The sequence below is a fragment of the Urocampus carinirostris genome, chromosome 1 (genome assembly GCF_059441175.1).
Source record: "Urocampus carinirostris isolate Australia breed hairy pipefish chromosome 1, RoL_Ucar_1.0, whole genome shotgun sequence".
NCBI lineage: Eukaryota > Metazoa > Chordata > Actinopteri > Syngnathiformes > Syngnathidae > Urocampus > Urocampus carinirostris.
In genome coordinates this window covers 74,047,758-74,075,664 of record NC_142349.1, presented here as the reverse complement: position 1 = coordinate 74,075,664, position 27,907 = coordinate 74,047,758, and the positions used below count along the sequence as shown (strand labels likewise).

General features: G+C 42.0%; 1 protein-coding gene across 3 annotated transcripts; it reads left to right on the top strand.

Moving 5' to 3' along the window:
• The first annotated feature begins 367 nt into the window (after nt 1-367).
• On the top strand, nt 368-24,527 carry smg7 (SMG7 nonsense mediated mRNA decay factor). 3 transcript variants are annotated; one of them, XM_088350606.1, is made up of 23 exons: nt 368-518; nt 917-948; nt 3,108-3,225; nt 3,299-3,431; nt 5,338-5,506; nt 5,594-5,665; nt 5,895-6,045; nt 8,299-8,434; nt 8,506-8,647; nt 9,700-9,862; nt 9,933-10,003; nt 10,690-10,750; nt 10,813-10,932; nt 11,719-12,097; nt 13,685-13,829; nt 13,897-14,171; nt 14,861-15,139; nt 17,768-17,923; nt 18,034-18,108; nt 19,919-20,069; nt 20,132-20,311; nt 22,939-23,084; nt 23,158-24,527. In XM_088350606.1, the coding sequence occupies exons 1-23, from the start codon at nt 493-495 to the stop codon at nt 23,263-23,265; spliced, it is 3,288 nt and encodes a 1,095-aa protein (XP_088206732.1). In that variant the 5' UTR covers nt 368-492; the 3' UTR covers nt 23,266-24,527. The 3 variants fall into 3 exon arrangements, with proteins under 3 accessions (XP_088206732.1, XP_088206733.1, XP_088206734.1); XM_088350607.1 differs by lacking the exon at nt 17,768-17,923; XM_088350608.1 differs by lacking the exons at nt 17,768-17,923; nt 18,034-18,108.
• The last annotated feature ends 3,380 nt before the right edge of the window (nt 24,528-27,907 follow it).

Here is a 27,907-nt window from a genome sequence, read left to right as displayed (position 1 = left end):
AAACAGGAACAAAGTTAGGAAAAACTAAACCAAAGAAGACAAAAAAAGGAAAGGAAAAGCAAAAGGTGAAAAGATGTAAAAACCTTAAGAAAAAAAGAAAGAAAAGAGGAACAAAATAAAATAAAATAAAAAGAAAACGGGGCAAAAAAACTAAAGAAAAGGGAAGTAAAAAAGCTGGAAAATAAACAACATTTAAAAAAGGAAAGAAAACAGAAACAAAAATTGGTACAGTCAACAACTCCGAATCCAATTAAAACAATACATACAGTATTGACCAATCACAAGAGAGAAAAAAAATCCTCTCAGAGGAGTCAGCTCCCTATTGGTGGGTGACCGGCTCCCGACGTTGACTCCCAAAAAGCGGCTGATAGAGCCGTTTCGTTCGCCAATGCCAAATGACAAGAAGCGGCAACAATATGGCGGCGGCTGCGGCGGCGTCCGCGCAGTTAGCCCGCTCGCCCGTCCTATTTTAAACGGGGACGAGCCGTCACCATGAGCCTCTGCTCCAACTTCTTACGGTACGTTTTCCCCGCCGACGCTCTTCCTCACGGCCGCCTTGCCTGCCACCAAGCCGGCGTTCGCTTCTATTTCGGTGGCGTGTTGAAGCTAAAGCTAACGGCTGCTAAGCTAGCGTCAAACATCAACAAACAGTCGCTGTCATCATATTATGCTTAAAAGTCACACTACTTATCACTATCTAATAGAAATTAACGACATATTTCCGAAATATGACGCTTGTTTTTTTTCTATGCAATTTTGCTACGTAGCTATACTGTTTTGTTGTTGCTAACGTTGAGCTTGTGTGACGTCACGAGCGTGCATTCTGACAGTCGGCCTTTTGGATTTGTGATGACGTCATAGTGACGTCATACTTTAAATGTCTTACTGGATGCTCTTGTGTTGTGTTTACGAGCAGGCAGGCGGAGGCCCTGAAGGCGGACATGACAGGTGAGCACGTCCATCACACCCTTAACGTCACTCAGCACCTGTTTCCATGGTAACAGCATGGGAAAAAGTTCCAAAACTGGAGAGCATCGAAAATGTCTTGTCTTTGCTTGGTTCATTGCTTCTCAATCATTTCCGCCTTAAGTAGGCATTAGCAAATCAAGTTAAACAAACTGAAATTTCTCATCAGCACCTTAAACCGATGGTCCTCAAAGTGAAGTGAAATTGCACCTTCACTACACTAGGGGCAGTGGCGTTTTCAATGGCAGTGTGTTTTGTTTACATTTAGCCTCTACGCCAGTTGTATGGAACCTATGGTTCTTTTCATGAGTCCATATTGCAGTGTCTGAAACTCATGAGAAAAAGTTAGCGGACACCAGGGCAGATAACTCTGCGCCATTTTTATCAACTTGAAACACTAAGACGACTAATCACAGTGTTGAGGATTGATTATCAGAATATATAACAGAACAACACTTTAAAATGAAGTTTATTATAAAACTACTTATAACATTCTTTGCATGTATATGACATCGCCGTTTTCCATCAACCATCAGTATGTACCTGTATTGACTCATCTTCATTAATGCAATGTTTGCGTTGCGTCATTTGCTACAAGCCACGTGAACTCCTCTTTTCATGATGCTTTTAATGTTCGTTTACGCTTTGTAGCGTCATAAATTGTTAGCTTCTTTTGAATATTCTGGGGCTGAGGTTTTGGCTCGATTCCTGACCACTTCTCAATTTTTCTTGTGTTCCCTGTGCATCGAAATGATATGCAAATGCATGACCTTATAACGCTCGGGAAAGTCCGGAAGCACCAAGTTATTGGATGCAGGTTTATGATTGGTTGCCGAGTATGCAAATTTCCAAACAAACCGAAATTTCCAAACCGAACGAAGATTTCGAAATCGGAAAAAAGCAAACGTTTGATTTGAAAAAAAAAACATTTTTATTTTTTTGATAAGTTGTCGGCCATCCGGGCTGAGACGCTAAGTAAGTTGTACGCCCAATGTAAAAGATGCACGCCCCGGGCATCCAGGCAGACGTTATTTCAGACACTGCTTATAGCTCAAACATAAACTAGAACTTGTGCACTTATTCATCTTATAATTAATGGCAGCACCGATTTGCACACACGCAAAGCCCAGACTATACCGAAGGTTTTGGTCTAGTATTGATTGGCCACAATTTTAACGACGATTTACAGTCAAGGTGTCACAAACTAAACAATCCTTTATCTGGAAGCTTACTAAACAATATATGTTCATTGTTGGGATACCTTAAACTAAAAAAACACTAAACCAACTTCAAATTCAAAACAAACTTTTTACCCAGAAGGTCTAGCAAAGCACCCAGAGCAATTCGAATGGGTGATTAGTAGGAATGGGCATAGCTACACACAATAAAGGAAGCGTGTACTCCTTGTTCTCGCATAGCACTGCCTTCACTGAAGGTAAATACGTTGGCATCCTCATTTGCAGTATTTTGGGACATATTTTATATAGGAACTTTGCCTGCACCTTCTTTTGAACCATTATTTAGGACAAAAATGACAATTACGATGAGCCGCTACACACTAAAGAATTTCAAGTGGTATATTTGTACTGATATAGGACACAGGCTCTGGTGTATTCTTATTTCATAGATTTTATCCAATCATCAAACATCACAGTGAAATGTGCTAAAAAAAATAAGCTTTTGTCTTGAGGGCAGGTTCGGCGGTGTTATTGAATTTTGTCTTCAGATGTATGTATGTGGCTTTCTCAAGTTGAAAATGAAATCATTTTTGCGGGTTCCCGACCCCTGCTCATATAAGCATTTAGTATGACGTGTAGACCCAAAGTGTAGCAGGCCCTCAGGTGGCTCCATGAAAACATTTTTTAACATGAATGTAGCAGTGTTAAAATGTAGTTTAAATGTAAATGTAACAACAAGGACACCCAAAACAATATATTTATGATATATAATATGTATATTTACAATATGTGTGAGTTCCTGAGAAGTTGCGCAAGTAACAGCATTCACAAAGGTGATCAATTAGTAAAATAAAAATGTTTTAAGGAGCGGATGTCGTATCCTGGGAGTCTAGAGTAGGCGGTCTGTCTTACTTAGGTACTTCTTATTTAGCCTCCAATCACACATGTTTCGGCGTTGGGCAGATTCGAAGCTGCCAACGGCCGAGGTGTGGACATCGCGTCAGGCCCTGCAGGACTTGTACCAGAAGATGCTGGTGACGGACCTGGAGTATGCCTTGGACAAGAAAGTGGAGCAGGACCTGTAAGGGGTCGGCGCTCACTGTAAGAAGCTTGTCAAGCGTCCGGGTTTGTGACTTTTTTTGTGGTCCTTGCAGATGGAACCACGCCTTCAAGAACCAGATCACCACCTTGCAGAGTCAGGCCAAGAACCGAGCCAACCCTAACCGCAGCGAGGTCCAGGCCAACCTGTCCCTTTTTCTGGAGGCGGCCAGCGGATTCTACACACAGGTCAGCTGCGACTACAGACAGTGTTAATCATGTGAACAAAACACTGTAAGCGGTTACAGTTGCTCTTTACCTCATTTTAAAAGTAAATCCGTTACTCCCCTGATTACTGACACCAAAAAGTAGCGCATTGCTCTGAAAGTAACTATCCAGCTGCAAATGACCGTGTACACTAGCAGACCCCTTAAAACTGCTTTAAAATGGCTACATTATAAAATGAATTGAAAAAATGTGTACTCAAGCCTGTGGAAGCAGTAAAGCTTGTGCAATGAGTGCTTGCAAACCAATCCTTAACCGGGGCACTCCGTATTGTTTTATCCCCACGTGCTGCTGACCATTCCCTACTGATGACTTAACCCAATATGTGTATATAAGCCGAACCCTCGATTTGACGTTTTTATTTAAAAGTCCTAAATTCTGCCTTTGATGTGAGTATATACCATAGGGAGAATATCAGCATTCTCTTACTCTTTGCTTAAGATGGCGCCGCTGTAACTGTGTTCTGCTGTACTGTAGGAAAATATAATTAGAGCTACCCTTCGGTGAATGATGCTGGCAGATTAAAATTTGGAGTAGCAGTTTCCAGGATTCAGAGGACATTGTAATGATCTGCATTTTACAAGTACAAGAATAACGCACAATGCAGCAATGACAGTAGAGTTACGAAAATGTTATTAATAACAGGTTAGAGTACTCATTACCGACAAAAGTTATTGACTTCCAGGAACATGTTTCTTTGTAACCTGTTAGTGCTAACACTGCTCTTAACATACCACACACACTGTTTCTGAATGTGGGCGTGGCCTCGATAAACGAGGCTGCAAAGATTAGTTGACGTTGTCGACAAAAATCAAAAATAGAAATAGTCGACCGTGAACCTCATTGTTGACTATTGTACCAGTCACAAAATCCATCAGAGTGATGCAGTTTACATGATTATAATCTGCCGAGAGATGATTATGTGCAACGGCATCTTGGTCTCGAGCCATAACATACAGAAACGATAGTGTCATCATCAAGCACGAGTACCGAAACTTGTAATGTTTGAGAGCATTTTAGCATGGATACAGCTTTTAAAGTTTGCAAAGCAGACCTTACCTATCATGGCTGTATCTCGGCTATACACCAACATGTAAAGAAAGCGGTCAGACAGTTAAACAAAACGGAGTCTTGTCTCGCCTCGGTAAAATTCAAATCAATACAGTTTTTATGGCATGCGTTGTACATTTTATACACATATATTTGACTATAAAAAAGAACGTGTGCATTATGCCAGACTGTGCTTGACAAACATATTTGAAATGAAACGCTTGCATACCCTGAGCTTCTTGTCACTTGTAAACATGGTCTGTGTCCAGGTTACAACACACTATCCATGTTTACAACTTGAATATGTACAACTCTAGATGCTCGTTTTCATTTCTGTATCAACATTGTCGTTGCAACGAACATCAGTTGATAAAACCGTTGAAGTTCTTATGTCATGGACTTTACCGTTGACCACTGAATGTACTTGAGAAACTGCACATCAATTTTTGGTTTCAAATGAGCCTGTTCTTGGTTTACATGGATACAAAAATGTTGACTTGATTTTAATTCATGATTTATATGCCTGTCCCTAAAAAAGGACAGATAATGTTTTTATGTCTCTACTGACCGAGCACTGTGCTGGTTGATTGGCACTTTTATTTAATTTTTCTACGAATACGGAGTATGTTTAATAAAAGATGTATTATCATTGTAGCCATTTTTTGTGTTTATTATCATTCGACCCATCATTAAATCCTCATCCTATATGTAAGAAAATGTAATTATTATGTGGGGATCGGTGACTAGTTGGCTTTCAAAGTAGTGGTTAGTTGCAGCCCCAGTGCTTGGTGCTGTGACCTGACACGGCAAATGTGTGCAGCTGTTGCAGGAGCTTTGCAGCGTCTTCAACGTGGACTTGCCGTGCCGCGTCAAATCTTCGTGGTTGGGCATCATCAGCAACCGAAAGACGAGCGGCGGCATCGTGACGCCGCAACCGAGCTCGTGCTCGTACATCTGCCAGCACTGCCTTGTGCACTTGGGCGACATCGGTGAGGAGGCAGAACCACTGGGAGGCTCGCCCGATGGCGTCTGACGCTCTTTTTTTTTTTTTTTTTTTTTTTTTTGCATCTTTCCAGCCCGCTACCGCAACCAGACCAGTCAGGCCGAGTCCTACTACCGACACGCCGCGCAACTCGTCCCTTCTAATGGTGAGTCTGCATTGTGGCGGCCACGTTGGGTCAATAATCGCTCGTCGGGGTGCTATACCTGAAAGGGGTTGCCACATTTGTAGATTCGCTCAGCTGAAGAACATAAATTCAAGAGACAAACACTAACTGCACGAGCAATCTGCAACCCTTTTTGATTTTTATTCGAAACAAAAGTGGGAGAAGGTTTGTAGCCAAAATGCAAGATAATATAAATGATGCAATCTTTCAGGTCAACCGTACAACCAGCTGGCCATCCTGGCATCGTCCAAAGGAGACCACCTGACCACCATCTTCTACTATTGCCGCAGCATCGCCGTCAAGTTCCCTTTTCCTGCCGCCTCCACCAACCTGCAGAAGGCGCTCTCCAAGGCTCTCGAGAGGTTAGCCCAGTGCTCATGTTTTTCTTGTTACCGTGTTTGAAGAAGCGGTTGAGAAAATGTTTTTCTAGTTTGAAATATTTTTGTCTCATCTTTTATTTGCCCTACTTTTTGAGCATAAATTTACACGTCATGAATGACTTCAAGGCAGTGATGTGCAGTCGTGGGAAGCAGGTGAGGCAGTACCTCACCTGTCATCAGGAAAACAAAACATATACTTGTATTAAAAAGAAATAGATTATTTAGTGTTAAAGTTCTTTCTTATTTAACTTGACCATTTGGGGATTTTTTTTTATGTATAAAATGGCTGGATTTTCACAGGATCTTATAAATATAATGAGTATATAATGTATTTTTGTGCTGAGCAGACTCGCCGTGAGGCACACAATTTTCTTGCCTCGTGTCAGAGAACAATATTGGGACCAAGGATTAATATTTGGTGCACTCTTCAGCCCCAAACAACTGGTTAGTGATAGCTGTCTATTAGGGCGGCACCGTTTTGGAAAAAAAATCGAATTGCGATTTTTCAGACCTAAATTGCGAGTCCAATGCGATTTTCGATTTTAAATGAAAAGCGCATTTCCTTTGCAAGTTTTTTTTTTTTTCGTGGAGAACAAACATACTGACATGCAAACATAACTTATGACATAGACTGAGAGTATGCGACTGTGACAAAATATCAACTATAGATGTACAAATAAAAACAGAATTGCAGTTGAATACATGGTCTTTATAGTGACTATATAAAAGGACAACGAAATAGGAGGGCTATTCCTTTCAGAGAGCGGCTGACAAAATACACGCTAGAGCAGTGATTTTCAACCACTGTGCCGTGAGAGATCGTCAGGTGTGCCGTAAGAAATTATCCAATGTCACTTTTTAAAATTTAACATTTTATGAAACATTTCTGAATCATTTTCTGCAAATATTATGTCATTGTCAAGTGTCTGTGCTGTAAAAACTGGGGGAATTATAAATTATATTGTAATTAAACATACTGTTCAGTGTAATTTTACAACATTTTTGGTTAGTGGTGTGCCGCGAAATGTTTCCAATGTAAAAAAAACGTGCCCTGGCTCAAAAAAGGTTGAAAAACACTGCGCTAGAGTGTCCCCACGACCTCTGCAAGGTCTTTGTGATGATTAAAATGCGAGAGTCACAAACGTAGCACTTTTCCATGAGTAGTAGCCCCAAGTTGTCACTTTCATGGGTAATGGATCTGGTATTGGTGACCACCCACGTTTGGCAGCAGTGTCTTGAGAGTTGTTAGCCTAGCTGTTATCTTTCCCATCCGACGCCGCCTCAGTCAGCTTTTCTTTGCGCTTTTCTGACTTTCCTCAGAGTCCAATTTATTTAATGATTTTATTTTCAATGTAACGAGCCACTAAAGCTACGAGTCGTGGCTGTGTTTTGTTAGTCCTTTGTGCACGCTCTGCATGACTGACTGGCAGCTTACACCAGCATATCAAAGTCGCTCACACACGCATTGCAAACCTTTCCTGGTCTTTATTGGTTGGTTCCAATAAAACCTGCTTCTCATTGGCTGGCGCTGTTGAACCACGAAACGTACTAATTTCTGTTGGCCAAACACGCCATCACACAAATAACAAACAGGAACCAGGAATCATTGAAAAAAAAGCAGTGCTTTGCGGTTACACTATCGCACTGCGTTACATTGTGATATCGATTTGATTGCAGCCCTACTGTCCAGTCACCTTTTTTCTTGTTGCACAGACTTTTTAACAATAGAGGATTACCTATCTATTAATGCTTTAATTCAAAAGGAGCATTATGTAGTGTATTACTGTGCTGAAAGTCTGCAGGTGCAGAGTCAGGCACACAATTCACTTGCCCCATGGCAGAGGGCAATGATGGGAAGTATTTTGATTTGGCACCCTAAACAACAGATTTAGTAAGTATTAGCATGCTAACAGCAAGTCAAGCCATCTAGTCATTTTTTCCTCAATGCATGAACCTTTTTTTTTTACATATTTAATAATGCTTTTATCCAAAAGGAGCAGCAAATAGACTTCATTTATAATTTTAGGTAAGACAAAAAAAACATTTTTTTTCCCATGATACAGTGCAGATTGCTTTCTTGCTCTGGCAATCTAGTGATAAGACGTAGCTTCATTCATTTCTAAATCTAACCGTGCCTCACCAGACACCAACCTCACTGCACGTCACTGGTCCCAAGGTATTTTCTATACAACTTTGTTGGGATTTCTTTGTAAAAACTAGCTGATGTTTTCTCAGTCGTGAGGACATGAAAGGCAAGTGGAGCGTTTCGGACTTCATCAAGGCTTTCATCAAGTTCCACGGACACGTCTACCTCAGCAAGAGCGTTGAGCAGCTGGATGCGCTCCGAGAACGATTGGAGGAGCAATTCCAAGTAAGAGGGTGATAGTGCCTCATTCAGAAGCCGCCTTTGGATGCTGATGTGTTATTTTTTTGTGAACGCAGAGGCTGATCCTTCAGAAAGCCTTCAGTTCCCAGCAGTTGGTCCACCTGACGGTCATCAACCTGTTTGAGCTTCATCACCTGCGAGAGACTATGGCAGACGGGCAGCAGACCATCAGCTGGGGCCAGTTGCTCGCACTTTACAGTAAGGAACACATTCGGCCCCTTTGACCTTCCATTGCAGGTTGAAAGCATTTGCTAAGGTTTTGTTATGTTAATACATTAGTAGACACTCAAAATAAGTAGAGAATATATCAATGGATTTTGAAGTTGCAAGTAGAATGGGGTAGGACTGTGAAAAAAACGCCAAGATGGAAAAAATCCAACCTGTTCTTAAGGTCACTAATTCAGATCCAGAAGAAACTAATGATAAGTTTATAGTTTGACAGACACTCAACATATGCTCGGTAGATATCAATACATTTTGAACTTTTAAGGAGAACAGAAGATGATTGTACAAAGCATTCAATATGTGCAATATTTGGCTTTAAAGACCAGTTGATAAGCTTAAAAGTATACTCGAAATAAAGACAGAAGACTTCAATCGATTTGAATTTCCATGGAGAACAGGGTAGAGCCCAAACTTCAGATAAGAAATTAGAGCCCTTTTTATTAAATCTCCTTGGTTACAAAAGCAGATCTAAAGGGTGTGGTTTTCAAAGAACAGCAACAATGCATACCAGTGAAAATAACAAACAACAAAGTGCTTTATTAGTCAAAATAACAAACTGGCATCCTATACAATCTCCTATCCAGGTATCCAATATTAAAACTAATTCAACTTACCAGGTTTATTTATGTTTTTGTTTGTTTATGGGTAATTTTTTTAGAATGTCGTTCCTTTTTGAAATATCCCTGACATGCCTTTTTCTCAACTTTATCGAGCCTAGCCGGGATTAGCTACGATATAAAAAGTAGTTGGGCGTTGGCTTGACAGTGGTCATTTTTAACTGTTTCAAAGAAATCCCCCTATTTTGGGTTTTCCGGAAGGGGCCTTTTGGCATTGGTTTCAGTTTACTAAAGAAGTTGCTACAGAAAATGACAAACTAGTTGATGCGTTTTCTTTCTTTCTTCTTATTTCTTGCACTCTGTATTCTTTAGAAAAGTGTTATAAGAACGACACTTGTCAACATGGCAGTAGCTTACGCCATCGCTTGGATTATTTTGCATCTTCACGGCCTTTCCTTCTCTCCTCAGTGTCCATCCTGGGCATCATGTGCAGCCAGGTTCTCCTGAATAAGAACCGCAACGAGGAGGAGATGACAGGCGAGTGTCCTTTGCCGGCCATCAAGGTTTCTCTGGACTGGCTCCGCCTGAAACCCGCGGTTTTCCACGAGGCTCCCGTCCACCAGAGGCAGCAGTGAGTCAACCTTTGTTTATGCCATCTGGTAGCAGTGCTAATTCGCTTTTTGGTCTTTCTTTACTTTCAGTGTGTGGCCATGGCTGGTGTCCATCCTCAACAGTTTCCAGCCCAAAGACCAGAACACAACAACATCCTCTGGTACGTAGAGTGTTGTGACGCCACTCACTGGCGTTTAGCATTTTGCTTCATTTTCAGAGGGCATATTTTGGAGGAAAACCGGGCAGCACAGCGGCGCAGTGGTTAGCGCATGTGTGGCACAGTTCTGAGGTCGTGAGATCGAACCTCCTGTGTGGAGTTTGCATGTTCTCCCCTTGCTTGCGTGGGTTTCCTCCGGGCACTCCAGTTTCCTCCCACATTGCAAAAAAAATACATGTTAGGTTAATTGGCCGGTCCAAATTGTCCCTAGGTGCGATTGAGCGAGAGAATTGTCTGTCCCTGTGTACCCTGTGGCTGGCTGGCAACCAGTTGAGGGTGTCCCCTGCCCACTGCCCGAAGATAGCTGGGATGAGCTCCAGCACCCCCGCGACCCTATTGAGGATTAGCGGTGCAGAAAATGGATGGATGGATCTTTTGGAGGAAAACCACGCTAATGTAAAATCGTTTTTGAGTTTTTCTTTGGCATTAATGGATTTTTTAGTTTCTGGAGTGTTTGAGTCATTGTCGAGTTTTTGTGCGGGTTTTTTTTCTTCAGTTTAGGGTTTTTAGAGTGTTTTTAGAAATGACGTTCTACAGCCAACAATTTCCTCACGCAATTGGCGCCAAGTATGCGGCAGGCTTTATAAGAGGAAAAAGGAGCAGGTCCAAATTATCGTATTTGTCTTCAGTGACGCCGCTGCCTGAAGAGTTTGAGCTTCAGGGCTTCTTAGCGCTCCGTCCGGCTCTCAGGTAAGTTGTTCGTCACCGTTATCCCCGCCCCCTGGGTTTTTAGAATGCTTTCGCCCTTTCAGGTCTGTGGACTTCACCAAAGGGCACCAAAGTGTTCCGGTGGACCGCGAAGCGCTGCTCTTGCGAACGCGTCACCAGAGACTTGTGGCCCTTGGAAAATGGATCGCCGAAAACCAGCCAGGGTGAGCGCAGCTAACTACGTTTTTCTTAGCTACATTTTCTTGCTTCCAGAAACCAGAATTGCGTAAATAAGTTGTCCGATCAGACAATGGTTACATCACTAAGTTATACTTTAAAATTGGCTTTGCTTCCGGATCTTTATTTTATTTTATTTATTTTTTTTTATGAAGGCTGTGACCAGGACGCCACCATAATAAAAATGTTTTTCTCCTGTCATCATTTCAAATAGGCCTTAAAATTAAATGGCTAAGAAGTTTATTCTCTTTTTAATGTTAAACACTTCCAAAGGAGATCTCATAGGGTGCATTTTTGTTACTTTGACTATTATTGCCCGATGTTGTTTGTTGTTTTATGCACCGTTCACATCGTCATTTTCAGCCACTAAATGTTGCTGATCTTTGAATTCTACACCCTTTAACGCAGATATGCTTTTTGTAACCCTAGGAAATTAAAAAAAGGGGCTCAGGGAAGGTCTTTTAGAACATATTGGAATTTCATATGAGCTTTGGGCTCTCCCCCCTGTTCCCTTGCAAGTTCAAAATCCATTAATGTCCTTGTTTCTAATTTCTGAACTGTAAACTTAACAACTGCCAATCAAAAAATTATCCCATGACACACATGGTTGGCTTTTTTACACAATAACAAGATAACGACATGCACGGGTGCAGCAGCTCATAGCAATTCAGTTATTTTTTGTCTTAAGTGTTGTGTCTAATTTCGTTGCAGTCAATGTTTACTACGCTGTGATCATGGATGATAAAGACAATTCTATTGATGTTTTCTTATAGACTCATTCAGTGTCGCGCCAACAAGGACGGGTTGCTGCTTTTCCTCACCGACATTCCCGAGCAGGCCATCCCAGAGCCGGAGGAGGCGGAGCCCTGCGTGCTGCAGGAGGCGTCCAATGGGGAGAGAGTGCCTTGCGAGGGCGCCAACGCTGGCCTCAAGTCGGTGCTGTCGGCAGGAAAAACCACAGGATCCTACTCCGACATTGCCGAGCGCCCCGTCGTCACCTTCAAGGAAAACATCAAACCGATCCCAACAAAAGACGGCACCAAAGAGCGACAGCCGCCGCCGCCGGGTAAAAACGAGCCCAAGAGGGACGGGAAAAGGAAGTGCGAGACCAAGAAAGCCGCTCAGGAAAAAAATTCTGAGGCTGGGAAGCAGGTTAGTAAGACCAGGGTTCCCGCAGACCTTCGAAAAGTCTTAAAAGGCATTGAATTCATTATTGTAATAATAAGGCCTTGATTTGCACTAATATGTCTCAATTCCAATTGTCGAAAGTCTTAAAAATGTGAACACAAAAATTTAGTAATATTTATTCGTTTTCAGCATCCAGGGAGTAAGTTTACTTGTTTTGTGTTTTCCAAGCAAATGTTGTTGTCCATATTGGTCATGAATACAGCAGTGGTATGTTTTTCAAAAAAAGTTTTTTCGGTCAATTTTCAACATTATAGAAAAAATTCACTAATGTGGAATTAAGTTATTTGGAATTAAATTATCTGGAATTAAGTTATCTTGCAGTTTTGACTGATGATCCATTAAGTACTGTAAACATCCTTTTTATTTATTGTGTTTTGTTAAATTCAACTGTTTTTTGTCAACTTTGTCTTTAATTTGATTTCAAAAGGCATTAAAGAGACATAAAAAAAGTCTTGAATTTAACTTGCATTAAGCTGTAGCAACCCTGGACACGTTTAAAGTTGAGTAGACACTCGAGTAAGGAGAGAAGACACGTATGGCTGTTAAACTGGCCATGAGAATAGGAGAGAATTACACAGAACCATCAAGATGTAAAATTCAAACTAGAAGGACCAACTGTTAAATCTATAATTGAGTAAACACTCCAAATAAGGAGATAAGACATCGATAAATTTTGAACTTGGACAAGGAACAGGAGAGAACTGTAAAAAACACTCACAATGTCGAATAACTCGTCTGTTGAGCCCTTTCAGTTAATTTATCTCCTAAACTTCTACATTCTTTGTTGTAAGCCAGGAAAAATTAAACTTTATCAAAGAGCTCCACAAGTAATTTTATTATTTAAGTCTCCTGAATTGCAAAAAGCATATCTGCCTTAGCCGAAAGTAACAATGATGCAAATAGTACATAATAGTCAAAATAACATACAATAATAGTCAAAATAAGGAACAACCATGTTATGCAATTTCCTTTGGAGTTTTCCAATAGTAAAAACAGAACTTAACTCTTCATTGTTCGCAAGCAGAAATGAAACTTGACTTAAAAAAAGAGCTCATCAAATTATTTTATTATTAAAATCGGAATTACAAAAAAAAACAGATCTGCGCTAAAGGTTGTGAAAATTAAATCCACAGGATTTGACAATGATGTAAACACTGCATGATAGCCCAAATAATGAACTGGTATCCTATCCAATCTCCTTTGCAACTGTCCAATACTTAAAACAGAATACACTTGTCACCAATTGTGACCGTGATGAAAACAGTGCATAATAGTCAAAATTTACAAACAGTGAAGTGTAATGGTCTAAATAAGGAACTGGCATCCTATGCATTCCTTTTGCAGGTGTCTAAAACTAAAAGCATGATAAACTTTTCACAAAGAGTGAAAATGATGTATAGTCAAAGTAAGGAACTGGCATCCTATTTAATCTCTCTTGTAGGTGTCCAATATTAAAGACAGAATCAATTTATTAGTTGGCAACACCTATGTTCTCGTTGATCATCTTTTGTTGATTTGGTCCTTTTCCATTTTGGGTCCTCCTCCTTTCAGGTGAAAGCTCAGGTTGAAGTGAGGAAGACTCAGGTGTCAGAGGCCAAGAAGAGTCTGGCTCCTCCCACGCAGGCCACCACCTGTTCTTCTCAGTTCATCCCCATCCATCATCCCGCCGCTTTCCCGCCCCTGCCGAGTCGCCCCGGTAAGTACTCGCCCCTGAACACAAAAACGGCGGTCTCTTGAACGCCGGCCGGTGTCTTGTTTCGCAGGCTTCCCACCATCGGCCTTCGTTATCCCTCCTGCGGTGGCGTTCCCGGCGGGCCTGCAGGTGAACCCGGGCTTCGCCTTCTCGGCCGGGGTGTCGGTGCCCGCCCCCTTCCTGCAGCAGGCGGCTGGCGGGGGCAAACCTTCGCATATCCCCTACAGTCAACAGAGGCCCTCGGGGCCTGGCCAACAACCGGCCCCCTCCCAGTTGCAAGGGGCGTCGCCCACCAAGCCCGGCCAGCAGGTGCCCATGGCCAACAGTCCGACACACCTGCAGCAGGTATGTTCCACAAAAAAAGACCAGATGAGTAGTTGCAGGCTAGATAAAATTGTACACCGGGCTGTGAGTTTGTCACCTATGCTCTAGAGCAGGGGTGGTGAACAAGTTTGACACAAAGAGCCAAGATTTTTAACTGTGCGAGTCAAAGAGCCACACCACGCACTGACCTGCCATGACAGACGGACACACACAATTAAAAACACATTTCCCATAACACACTCCTCTCCTTACGATACAACAAGTATTGTTCTTGTGTTGATTTCAAAGAAAGTGTCCACCCTCAATACACACAAAAAAACTAACCATGAAACAAGAGCCACCGTATATAGAAAATATGATGAGGCAAAGAGCCGCATTCTTATCGGCCAAGAGCCACGTGTTCGCCACCCCTGATATAAAGGCAACAAAACTTTTAAAGGTCCTCCCCGAGCCCTTTCTTATTATTATTTTTTTCAATTTACCAAGAGACGGCAACATTTCACAATAATAATCAAGATAACTGGCATCTTCTGCGAAATCCTTTACAAGTGTTCAGTAGTCAAAATAGAATTGCATTTTTTATTGTAAGTAAGCGCAATAATGTTATCATCCCTATATGGCCATTGATGACCTATGGGGCCCTCCAATGGCAGTTGGTGGTGCTAGCTTGTTTGTGGTTGTGACGTTTGGTGTGTTTGTGTCGTTTCAAGGCTTTCCTGCAGGACGCGGCGCTGTGGAGTCCAGCCCAGGCCCAGCAGGCGGCGCTGCATAAACTTCCGGCATCGGTGCACATGTCGCTCAAGCCGCAAAGCTTCTACCTGACCCCTCAGGACGCCCTCAAAGTCTACGAACAGCAGCAGGCAGCGCCCGGCTCTGACAAAAAGCACAAGTTCCCGCCCTACTGGGATGCCGCCTCCTTCAGGGCATCCGATGACAGGACCAAGCGAGCGCCGCCTCACGAGCAGGATCCCCGAGGGACCCCATTTCAGGTAACGCACGCACTCAAACAGGGATCGGATTGCGCTCTGGTTTGATGCTAACGGCTCGGCTTTGCTAATTACCTGTTGTAGGGCTGCAACCATTCCTCGATGTTGTCGACTAAAATTGATAATAGAAATAGTCGGCGATAAATTCCATTGTCGATTATGGTCACCGGACATGTTTAAGTCAGAGTGTAAGTCGCGTTTTTGGGGCAAATGTATTTGATAAAACCCAACACCAAAGACACACATTTCATCTTGAAAGGCAATTTCAAAATAATAGAGAGCAACGATCAGAACAAGTTTATATGGCATACGAACATAAATTAATGACACGCCTTTTGATATCAGTAAAGACGTAATATACTAAGAGTTATTCAGCCTACTCTAGAATAAAAAACATGCTTACCAAACTATCATTTTCACTCCAAATCTCTGAATCCAATGACATTTTCCTCCTCTGTCACTGTCACGTTAAACAACCCGTCGCTTCCGCCTTCCAATTCTATGTCGCCTCCGTCAGACTTTCTAAAACAAAACACATGGTAAACCGTTGCAAATCCATGCATAGAATGCTTCAAAGTGTGCGCAAAAGAGATCCAACTCTTCACAATGGGACAGTCGGCGCTTTCCAGTCACATACAGTATATACAGTCGTATGTAAAAGTTTGGGCACCCCTGATCATTTTCAAGATTTTTCTTTATAAATCATTGGTTTTTCGGATCAGCAATTTCAGTGAAATATATCATATAGCAGGCAAACACAATGATATCTGAGAAGTGAAATGAAGTTTATGGGATTTACAGAAAGTGTGCAATAATTACTTAAACTAAAGTAAGCAGGTGCATGAATTTGGGCCTCCATGTTGTTTTATTGATTTGAATACCTTTAGCACTAATTATTGGAACACAGATCAGATTTTGTTTGATAAGCTCATTGAACCTTGACCCACATAGACATGTGGAGCCAATCATGAGAAAGGGTATTTAAGGCGTCCAGTTGCAAGTTGTTCTCCTCTTTGCATCTTCTAAGGAGTGGCAACATGAGAGCCTCAGAAAAACCGTCAAATGACCTAAAAACAAAGATTGTTCAACGTCATGGTTTAGAGAAGGAATACAAAAAGCTAGCTCAGGGATTTAAGCTGTCAGTTTCCACTATGAGGAACATAGTTAGTAAATGGAAGAACACAGGCACAGTTCTAATTAAGGCCCGGAGTGGCAGGCCAAGAAAAATCTCAGATAAGAAAGGGTGAAGGATGGTGAGAACAGTCAAACTCAACCCACATACCATCTCCAAAGACCTACAACATGATCTTGCTGCACATCGTGTCACTGCGCATCGTTCAACTATTCAGCGCATCGTTCAACTATTCAGCGCACTTTGCACAAGGAGATGCTGTATGGGACAGTAATGCGTCAGAAGCCTTTTTTGCACACTTGCCACAAACAGTCGCTTGAGGTATGCTAAAGCACATTTGGACAAGCCAGCTTTATTTTGGAATAAGGTGCTGTGGACTGATGAAACTAAAATTGAGTTATTTGGACATAACAAGGGGCGGTATGCATGGCGGAAGAAGAACACAGCATTCCAAGACAAACGCTTGCTACCCACAGTGAAAATTGGTGGTGGTTCCATCATGCTGTGGGGCTGTGTGGCCAGTCCAGGCACTGGCAATCTTGTTAAAGTTGAAGGTCGCATGGATTCCAGTCAGTATCAGCAGATTCTTGCGAACAATTTTCTAGAATCAGTGACAAAGCTGAAGTTGCGCCGGGGCTGGATACTTCAACAATACAACGACCCCAAACACTGCTCAAATTCTACTAAGGTATTCATGCAGAGGAACAAGTACAATGTTCTGGAATGGCCATCTCAGTCCCCAGACCTGAATATTATTGAAAATCTGTGGTGTGATTTAAAGCGGGCTGTCCTTGTTTGGAAACCATCAAACCTGACTGAAGTGGAGATGTTTTGTAAAGAAAAATGGTCAAAACTACCTTCAACCAGAATCCAGACCCTCACTGGAAGTAATAGGAAGCGTTTAGAGGTTGTTATTTCTGCAAAAGGCTGATCTACTAAATGTTGATGTCATTTTTCTGTTGGGGTGCCCAAATTTATGCACCTGTCTACTTTTGTCAAAGCAATTATTGCAAACTTTCTGCAACTCATATGAACTTCATTTCACTTCTCAGATATCACTGTGATTGTCTTCTATCTGATATATTTAACTGCAATCGCTGATCCGAACAACCAACGATTTGTAAAGGAAAATCTTGAAAATGATCAGGGGTGCCCAAATTTTTGCATACGACTGTACAATATATCACTCAAGATTAAAAATCAAATAGGTAAATTGCAGATATATTTATTGCTTTGCAATATACAAGATTTACACCAGATTTTTTTTTCAATTGGCCTTGAAAGTGCTTGAAAAGTGCTTGAATTTGGCTATGCAAAATGTGTACGAACCTTGGATATGTGGCCTAGACCGGTGACATCGTACAGACACGTATTTGGTTCTCAACAGTCCGATAAGTTAAGGGGTTCAAATAGTCATTTTTTTAAAGCCCTCCCGAGCTGTGGTCTGACTTTGTCCCTCCCCCTTTTCCTTGGTCCCGCCTCCTTTCCCCGCCAATCAGGAGAGCGGCCGCTCGCCTCTTCTGCCCCCCGACTTGCTGCAATCTCTGGCGGCCGACGTCGAGGACAACGACGGGGCGCTCTTTTCTAAGCCGCCGCACGATTTCTTCCGGGCTCTTTCCGCTCCTCTTAGCGCGCTTCCCGGACACGACATCTTTGTACGTACTTCCATTTCCCTGCTCCGCGACTTCCTTTTCCCGCTTCCCGTCCGTCGCCGTCGACTTCCGCGTCCTCGTCGTCCCTCACGCGGTGTCCTTTATCTTTCCAGCTGACCAATCAGGGGCGACGGATGGACGGCGGCCCCGAGGCGCTCGGCCAATCGTCCGCACTCTTGTCCGCGCAGGTGAGCCCCCTCTCCTAGCTCCTCAACTCGTCTCTTAGCGCCGTTTCAAACTCATCCGGAGTCGGGTACAGTAGCTCAAAATTTACCCAATTAAGAGTACTGTTACTTCACAATAATGTGACTCAAGTAGAGGTAAAAATTGGCCATCCAAGTAATGATTAGAGTAAAATTAAAAAAGTACTAGCCGAAAAAACTACTCAAGGACTGAGTAACTATAGAATATTCTTTTTTTATTCTTTTTTTTTCTTTCAAACCGCCCCGGTATTAGCAAGTTCATTCAAGCTGGCCCTATTCTAAATGAGGTTTTTTAAAATCAACGACCATGTTGCCTTGGTAATATATATCCATAACAAATTCCATAGCACAGAATCCCCGGTCAAGTTGTTAGCATGTATTCGTAAAACCTAAGTAAGATGTATCTGTTCTTTTGAACCTGGTTCTAGCAATAACAAAGTACCGTAAATTCCGGACTATAGAGCGCACCTGATTATATTCGCACCCACTACATTTCGGGAGGAAAACCGATTTTTTTACATACACAAGCCGCACCTGTATATTAGCCGCATGCGCCCACATTGAAAAATCGCAATACAAACACGAAATTAATCCTTACCCGATACAGTCCAAAAAACACAGACGGCAAATTAATCGGAAAATGATACCGGAACTTAACATTTAATGCAGACCTGCAGAGTCCAGGTGCCCGTTGAAAGTAATCCAAGGAAAAAAGTGTATATTTCCAAAGGTAAGGGTGGGAAAAATATATATCCACTATTGTCTGCCGCGTCCACAAACACGTCTCACCTTTACTCCACTTCCCGTCAGCCCGCGTTTGCCCCGCCACTTCTTTCTCATTTGCTCGTACAAAACATATCAGAATAAGTTTCTAAAATAAATACATTACAAAAATATACAGTTGCAAATACATATTATACATGGTTACACATATTTACAAAGAAAGACAGAGAGAGTTTTCAAAGCTTTAATAATAATATTATAACTTTCATCCCAAACCGTGCCTGTGAAGGGTAGCAAAACTCTACTAGCAACACGCTCGCAACACCGTAAACAGCTCTGTTAAAAAAACATACCGTACTTGTAGTAAGCACGGTAAACAGTCCGCATCTTCCGCCTTACAACTGACGTCATCAAAGTCGTCTTCCTTCAATATGAGAAAGAGACTTTGTCATGTCGTAGTTTCTTTTGTCTTTTATTAGCATATTTGGTATTGGAGTAATCCAAAAGTAATTGAAAGTAATCAAGTCAAAGTAACCCTACCCAACAATGTGGGGCAAGATTCCAATAGAACATTATACAGGGTTCACACGGGCTTGAAATCCTTAAATGCTTGAATTTTATTGTGTTTTTTCAGGGTTGAGAAGTTCTAGAATTTTGTGTGGAGTGCTTGTAAAAGCTTGAAATTGTTGTTGCCCATTGCATTTCTTTTTCCCTCAAACTGCCGCTGGTATTATTTTGTGCAGTGTTCTCTTATGAAGCGTCAGGGTTGAGACACTGTTCAGAACCACAAATATATTCCTGATTTACTCAAGATCTAAAAATCATACATGCTAACAGCTTTATGCTAACGGATACGTGCGAACAAGTTATGCTAACGGCTACATGCTAACAAGTGCGGGTCCAGCCAGTCCCCGCACTCGTATGCAACCGCAGTTAGATGCGTAGAACAGCATGATTTGGTACTCGAGAAACTGATAAGATGTACAAACCCTCAATATATATTTTCTCTGCCTTTTATTTGTTATCTTAGGAGTGTTGAATAATAATTATGATTTTCTTTTCGTGCAATCAGGAATTCAACCACAACAGCATCTTCAGTCAAGCCTACGGCAAAAACGTGGCGTGCGGTCCCAAGTGCGACACTCCCGTCATGCACCAGGAGACCTCTCTCTATTCGCTCTTCGAGTACACGCCCTGGTCGCCCTCGTTGCCCGCCAGCTCAGGTGATTGGATCCCGCTGCTAAGCTCCGCCCACAATGGCAATTGACCCTATCTCCTTCCTCAGATCACAGCACGCCGGCCAGCCAGTCCCCGCACTCGTCCAATCCCAGCAGCCTGCCGTCCTCCCCGCCCACTCACAACCACGCGGCGAACGCGGCCCCGCCCTTCTCCAACTTCGGGCCAATCGGAACGCCCGACAGCCGCGAGCGACGGCCCATCGACCGATGGAAGGCCGATAAGACCGGTGCGTGCACGCCGAGCCGGTCTGACAAAAGTGCAGAATTGAATGCTCTTTATTTTACAGTGGTAGCTCACTTTACGAATTAAAACGGTAACCGGAGTGTTGTTGTATAATGAAACCTTTGTGAATCAAAATTGAATTGAAACTGGACTAATCTGTTTTAAAAAGAACCCCCCTCTAATTCAACCGTCACTATCCTGTAGGTTCACTAATGTTCATAGTAGAAATAAGGCTAATGTCATGTAAAAGATGAAGTTACATTACGGTTCACGAATCTCTTGGGTCGTAGGTACACCACTGGGCAAGTACAGCCTGGCAGTCCCCATCCCTTTCCAAGCTGTTTTTTTTTTGTTTTTTGTTTTTTTAGTACGGGTTTGCTCCCCCACATGAAATAGATGATAGTGGTTTCCGTTTTTACCAGTAGCAGGAGAAGCCTTCTGATCTGACTCGGATACAGCACCTTCATCATCTGGTCGCCGTTGTTCTTCAGTGCAATGCGTCATCCCACATTACAAATCTTTACTAGCCAAGTTCACAAAATAACAACAAATGAATGAAAATAATAAAATGTAAAAAGTCGGTTAACTGTCATCCACAGGCGGTGCTGGTTTGGTCGCCGGATGCATAAAATGGCGATCCGGGGATTCTTTGTCTCGATCTCAGAATGTTTTTCAAAACGTTTTTAGACAGTTGTCACCGAACACATTCATTCCCGTATGTTTTTGGCTTTATTGGGATGTCCTTCACGTCTGCCATCGTTAACGGCTCCTCTGGTTGTCGGGTCTAAAGCAACCATTTACATGTGGGAGAGCTAATAAAATATTGTCTAATCGTAGGAGGAAATTCAGGCTAAGACTTTTTGAGTTTTCTAGACAACTGCAGTTGGTGAAGGGTGCTTTCGTCTTTCCGGCCGCACCCCTTCTAAAACCCTTCCCCTACTGCGCTGTATTTTATTGAAGAAGACAAAGAAACAGGAAAAGAAACTCCCTCTGCCCCTCCCCCCTGGGACAGTTCCAACACTTTTAAACAAAGAAACGGGATACAATCTGATTAGAAATACACACTTTTGAGCAAATACGTTTAAGCCTACTTTACAGTGGTTCATTCTTATCGCAGCACCTCGAATCAAAATCACAAGAAGTTCTTCCATATCTCCATTTATTGCCGTCTTCTGAGTTGGTGAAACGGTGATACCCCTGGTTGCGGGGATAGTCAAGTCAAGTCATTTTTATTTGTATAGCCCTTTATCACAATAAGTCTCTAAGGGCTTCACAGATTAGTACACTATGTTACACAGACTATTTTTCAGCCGACAAGAAGAGTAGGTTATTATTCATATGCAATGGAGTAGAAGTGAGTTTTAAGTTTAGATGTTAGTAGGCAAGCTTTAACCGTATTCCCCCGCCAAATGTGAAACTTCACCCTGAACTTTCCTATTTTGCTTTTTTTTTCGATCCTAATTGGAGCCCCGGCCGGCTCTTTTTCTCTCCCATGGCTGGAAATGAAATAGTCAAATGTAACTCGCTATAAACAAAGCGCAACGGTGAAAATGAACTGTGCCCTGGTGGCTGAACGGACTAAACCATTTGTTTAAAAATATTTTTAATAGGTTTTTTTCCTCTCATTTTGTGGAGGTTTTTTTAATCCTTGCACATGTTTGTTTTTAAAGCGGAGTTTTAGATTTTTTAGATGGCATTTTAGTTTTTAGATCTTTTTAGTGTGTTTTTGGAGATGTTTTTTAGTTTGTTTTGTCAGGAAAGCCCAATAAGACGGATATGTGAATGCCATGACAGCCTCAAAACTTAACAAAACAGAATTAAGTTGATAAAATTGTCATGTAACACAGGATTTTTCAACCTTTTTGGAGCTAAGGCACTTTTTTTTTTCATTCATAAATATCAAGACACACTGTTCTTTTCAATGTTTGAAAAACAATATGCCCTGATAAGTTTCATGTTGTTTTTTTGAAGCAGTGTTAAAAAATATTTTTCAAGTGTTTATGTAATATATATATATATATATATATATATATATATATATATATATATATACACAGTGAAGAAAGTATTTAAACACCCTGCTATTTTTCTATTTCTCCCAAATAGAAATCATGGAGGGCCCTGCAATTTTCATCTTAGGTGCATGTCGACTCTGGGAGATAAACTAAAAAGAAAAATCCAGAAATCACAATGAACGATTTTTTTAACTATTTGTGGTAAACAGCTACAAAAGGGTGTTTGAACACCTGTGTATCATCTAGAATTCTGACCCTGACAGACCTGTTAGTCCGCCCATTAGACTCCATGTATCATCCTGAATCAGATCAATCAGTAAGACTTGAATTTGTAACATGGCCAAGACCAAAGAGCTGTCCAAAGACACCAGAGACAATTTTTTTTATTTTTAGTTTTTTTAGATGGTCTTAACAGTAGAACTTTGTGAAGGTTTTTTTTTCTAGCTATATACCAAAGCCATATCCCCTCATGGGAAGTGGCCAGTCAGGAACACCAAACATTAAGAGTTTTTGGGTTTTTAGTTTCTCCAGCACACAAGTTAGTCACACAGTTTGAAAAAAAAAAAAAAAACTGAAAACGGCCATTTTGATTTCTTCTTTGCGTGTTCGGCTGCAGGAGGCGGAGCCAGCGGCTTCGGCTTGGACTACTTACCAGCATCGGACGCCGGCTGGCACCAATCGCGGCCCGGCGGCAGCTCCTGGTCCAATCAGGAGGCTCCGATGGACGAGTCGTCGTCGGGCGTCCTCTTGGACAGCTTCAAGGTCACCGTTGCTCCCTGGAAAGCGATACAACAAGCGTTTTGGCATTGACCGGCGTCCATTTTGTTTCCCACAGTCCATCTGGTCCAGTTCCATGATGCAACCGGGCCCGTCGGCGCTGGAGCAGCTGCTTTTGCAGCAGAAGCAGAAGCGGGGACGCGGCACCATGAACCCGCCTCATTGAGCTAGCGCTAACGCTAACACGTATCACCTTGAACGACCTTCGCTGGCGTCGGGGGAGGTCTCGACCCCGCCCCCCCTGGTGGGCGTTGCCCTTGCCACACACTTCCATGCAGCGCACACGCCGGTGGCGGCGATGGCCGTCCGGTCCGCGCCGGATTTCTTTCTGGTGGAGTGAGAAGGGGAGCGAGGACCCACCGGTGGTCGGGTCAACCCGGAAATTCGATTCCACATTAAACTTTGTTTTTCTCGGACGGGGAAGATTATGAGGACGTCTCAAAAAGTGGATGAGGTCGGTGTTCATCGTATTTTTCCTTAGCGTGATGGGCGGTGCTATCGTGGAGCCGGTCAGCTGATTGGTTCAGCCCGTCAGTTGATTGGTTCAGCCCGCCCACTGATTGGTTTAGCCCGCTAATACTTTTTCGTGTAGACGTCCAGGCGCAGATTCGATTTTAACGCTGAGACTGCTTTTTAAAAGTGAGCATCAAGTAGAGAACCCTGCCGTGGGATAACTAGCCTGAGGCCCCGCCTCCTCTGCCACAGCAGTAGCCAGTAACATTGCAGACCAGGAGCCGTTGGCGCTCACTTTATTTTGTTTTCTGTGTCTTCGCTGCCCCAAAAAATGCTCAACTCCTGCTTTAAGCCCCGCCTCCTCCCTTTAGGCCCCGCCTCCTTTCTGCATCACTCTCCCGGGAGAGGAAATAACAGTCGCCGTTAACATTTGAGACCAGGAGCTATTTGCGCTCGATTTGTTTTGCGTTTGTGTCCTTGCTGCCCAATAAAATACTCAGTTCCTGCCTAAAGCCCCGCCTCCTCCCTTAAGGCCCCGCCTCCTTTCTACAGCACTCTCCCGAGAGAGGAAATAGCAGTCGCTGTTAACATGAGACTAGGAGGTATTTGCGCTCGATATGTTTTGCGTTTGTGTCCTTGCTGCCCAATAAATTGCTCAGTTCCTGCTTGAAGACCCGCCTCTTCCCTGAGGCCACACCTCTTTCCCGCTCCCAAAAGAGAAAATGGCAGTCGCGGTTAACGTTTCAGACCAGGAGCTATTTGCGCTCACTTTGTTTTGCTTTTGTGTCCTTGCTGCCGTAATAAAATATTCACTTGCTGCTTCAAGCCCCGCCTCCTCCCTGAGGCCCCGCCTCCTTTTCCCCGCACGCTCCCAAGAGAGGAAATGGCGGTCGCCGTTAACATTTGAGCCTTTTACGCTCCATTTGTTTTGCTTTTATGTCCTTGCTACCAATAAAATGCTCACTTCCTGCTTGAGGCCCCGCCTCCTCTTTGAATTCCCAACCCTACACCCGACCCAACCGCAATTAATATTCGTTTTCTTCTTCTAATTGAAGCGATCTAGCTTTGATTTTAACGGTGGCGGAAGAAAAAATAAAATGTAAGCGTCATGTAGGCAAGCTTGCAGTAAGAAGGCCGGCCTGAGGCCCCGCCTCTTCTGTGAGGCCCCGCCTCTCCTATGAGGCCCCGCCTCCTCAGCCACAGTGGCAGCCGGTAACATCGCAAACCAGAAGTCGCTGTTTTGCGTTTGGGTCCCTTGCTACCAATAAAATGCGCACTTCCTGCTTGAGGCCCCGCCTTTTCTGCGAGGCCCCGCCACTAAAAGATTGGCACCGGTGCTGTGGCGTGATTGGCCGAGTCCCAAAACAAAGCTCAAAGGTGTAAGCGAACCTGCGATGTGTCCGCCAAATGGATTTTGATCAATCAGCACATCCTTTGGCCATGCCCACTTTGCAAAGTCGACCTCGAAATTGAGGTCATAAAGCAGGGAAAAGAATATCAAAACGCTTCTTTTGGCTCATTTGAAATATTATATACATTATGTTTTAATCTTTATTGATCTGTTCAAAAAGTCAAGTTGTGGTCGAATAAAAATTGAAAATTTTGTCCTGTTAATGGAGAGTATCAGTCATCCTTTTTCATCTGGAATTTAAAGGGTGTTTTTAGTGCCTCCTACTGGTGAAAAAAACCCTTAATCTATATCCGCCAATACTGATTTGAATTATTAGCAAAAAACATGGATTATTATACAAACATGTTTTATTTTTAATACTTGATGTGCAGAAATGAGAAATAAGTTGACATTGTCTGCCATCTTGCTGCTACAAGTACCTGAAAAGCCCAAAACCTGTCTAATTTTTTGCCTTTTTTTTAATTTTTTTCCCGTATTTTTGTTTTCCTTTTTTTTAAAAATGTATATCTTTTTATATCCTTTTTGTTTCTTTCTGTTTTCTCCCTTTTTTATTTTCTGTTTTCTCGTCTCAATTTTACTTCATTTTTTTTCTCCCTTTTTTCATCTTTTCTTATTTCTTTTATTTTTGTTCTTTTCGTTTTCTTACCCTCTTTATTATTTATCCCTTCACCTTTTTTGCGATTTTCTTTCCAATTTCTTTGTATATTTCAGGTTTTTTTTTTACCTTTTTTCCTTTTTAGTTTTTCTTTTTCTGTCCATTTTTTCAATTATTTTTCACTTTTTTATTTTTCCTTTATATTTTTATATATTTTTTCTTTTCAAGCTAAATGACGCTTTTTGGTCACTTTTCAATGTAGTTTGTTTATGCTTTTGTGTCATTTTTAGTTGCACCACACAATACAGTGACATCTAGTGGTCAAATATAACACACTGTCCCTTTTTGTATCATGCTGCAGATTCACACTGCAAAATGTCCTCTTTACCAAAACCTACCGTGTTTTGTTGCATGTAACCCGCAATAGAATGAGAAAATTAATTGTGTCTGGAAATCGAATGCAGAATTTCCTCCGAGTTCTCCTTTTTCCACAATGCTTATTATATACGTTTGTTTTGTAGCGTCATACATTTTGTTCGCTTCTTTTGAATCTTCTGGGGCTGAGGTTTTGGCTTGATTCCTAACCTAAGGACCAGTGAGTGAGCGGTGACATCCCACAGACACGTCTATACTTCTTAACAGTCCGACGGCCCCGTCACTCGTATTAACCCTCAGATGTTTTTCTTTAAAATCTTCAAAAAATAAAACTTGTTCCGGGTAGTCTTCTTAAAACATATTCATGACAGAATGCATTTAGTATTTTAATTAGATTTTCTTCCCCACTCATGATCGACCCTACTCGTGGAAGAGTGTATGTACTGGTGGGTCATGCATCCCAGGGTGAAGTTCTCACAAAACTAGATAGATAAATACTTTCTTCATCCCCTTAGGGCCATTCACACTTCCAGCAGTATCCTTGTGTTAAAAAATAAAACAATAAAATAAAGATATAGAATACAAAAATACCCATTGTAATGTGTTGCTATAGAGTATTTAAATAGTGCTACGAAAAATACACACTGTCATAAAAATAGGGTAATATGCAAATGTGGGGGTGGGGTTTCATGTGGGCTTTTACTCCCCTGGGTGGAGTTAAGGAGCCTCATGGCATGAGGGAGAAGCTAGTTTCGAAATTATAAAAGTTAATAAATACTTATTCGTTTAAAAAAACAAACATATTATTTTGATATACAGTGGAACCTCGGTTCTCGACCATAATCCGTTCCAGAACCCTGTTAGAAAACCGATTTGTTCAATCACCGAAATCGTTTTTGCCATTAAAAGTCATGTAAAATCGTTTTAATCTGTTCCAACACCCTGAATGTTTACCATGAACGTAAACATGAAGCTAACCCAGGCTAATCGTACGTTCGCGTTAGTGTAAGCTTCTATACGAAAGATTACGCTAACATGAACGTGTAAAAATAAATCTACTGATAGTAGATTTAGCCATGCTGTATTCACTAGCAAGATCGGAAATTCGTACACCTCTTTCGCATTTAGCTATTATGTCTTTCTTAAAGGCAATAGTTGTGCGAACAACTTGTCTTTTTTCACCTGTCCCGCTTGCACCAACCTTCTTCGGGGGCATAATTAGGGGCTAAAACACCCGTTCGCCGCTCAGCATCGCACCCTAGCGTACTGGCGTTCAAACTCCGATTCTTTGACCTAACAGCGAAGCAAGAATTTCTCCAAATTTTTGGTCGAACACTGATTTGTCCGAACTGAGAGGCGTTCGAAAACCCAGGTTTCACTGTAATTTAAATTGTGATATGAGATGCACGTTTTATCATAGGATTTTCTTAAAAGTTTTGGTGAACTTACTCTTGAAATGATAAGAAAAACAGCGAAAGGAATTCTCCAAAATGACTACAATCATAGAAATATTACAGTTTTACATTTCTTAAGATAGACATTTGTTGACTGAAATAATATATAATAATAATATTTAACAATCAAAAAGAAATAAACTTATATTTTATACAACAATATAGCTTTGAAAAGGTTTATAAAATTATCAAATAAAGGATATAGAATACAAAAATACCCAATGTAACGCGTTGATATAGAGTATTTAGATAGTGCTACGGAAAATACACACTGTCATAAAAATAGGGTAATATGCAAATGTGGGGGTGGGGTTTCATGTGGGCTTTTACTGCCCCGGGTGGAGTTAAAGAGCCTCATGGCATGAGGAAGAAATGATCTCTTAAGTCTGTCTAGCACAAAAAATGCACTATAAAATGGGAAATTGCAATTAGGATTTTTCCCAAACGGCACCGCCTTATATTACCGGTAATCATTAACAATACAGAAATGGGAAGGGGGGGTCCTGAAGTGGGTCAAAGT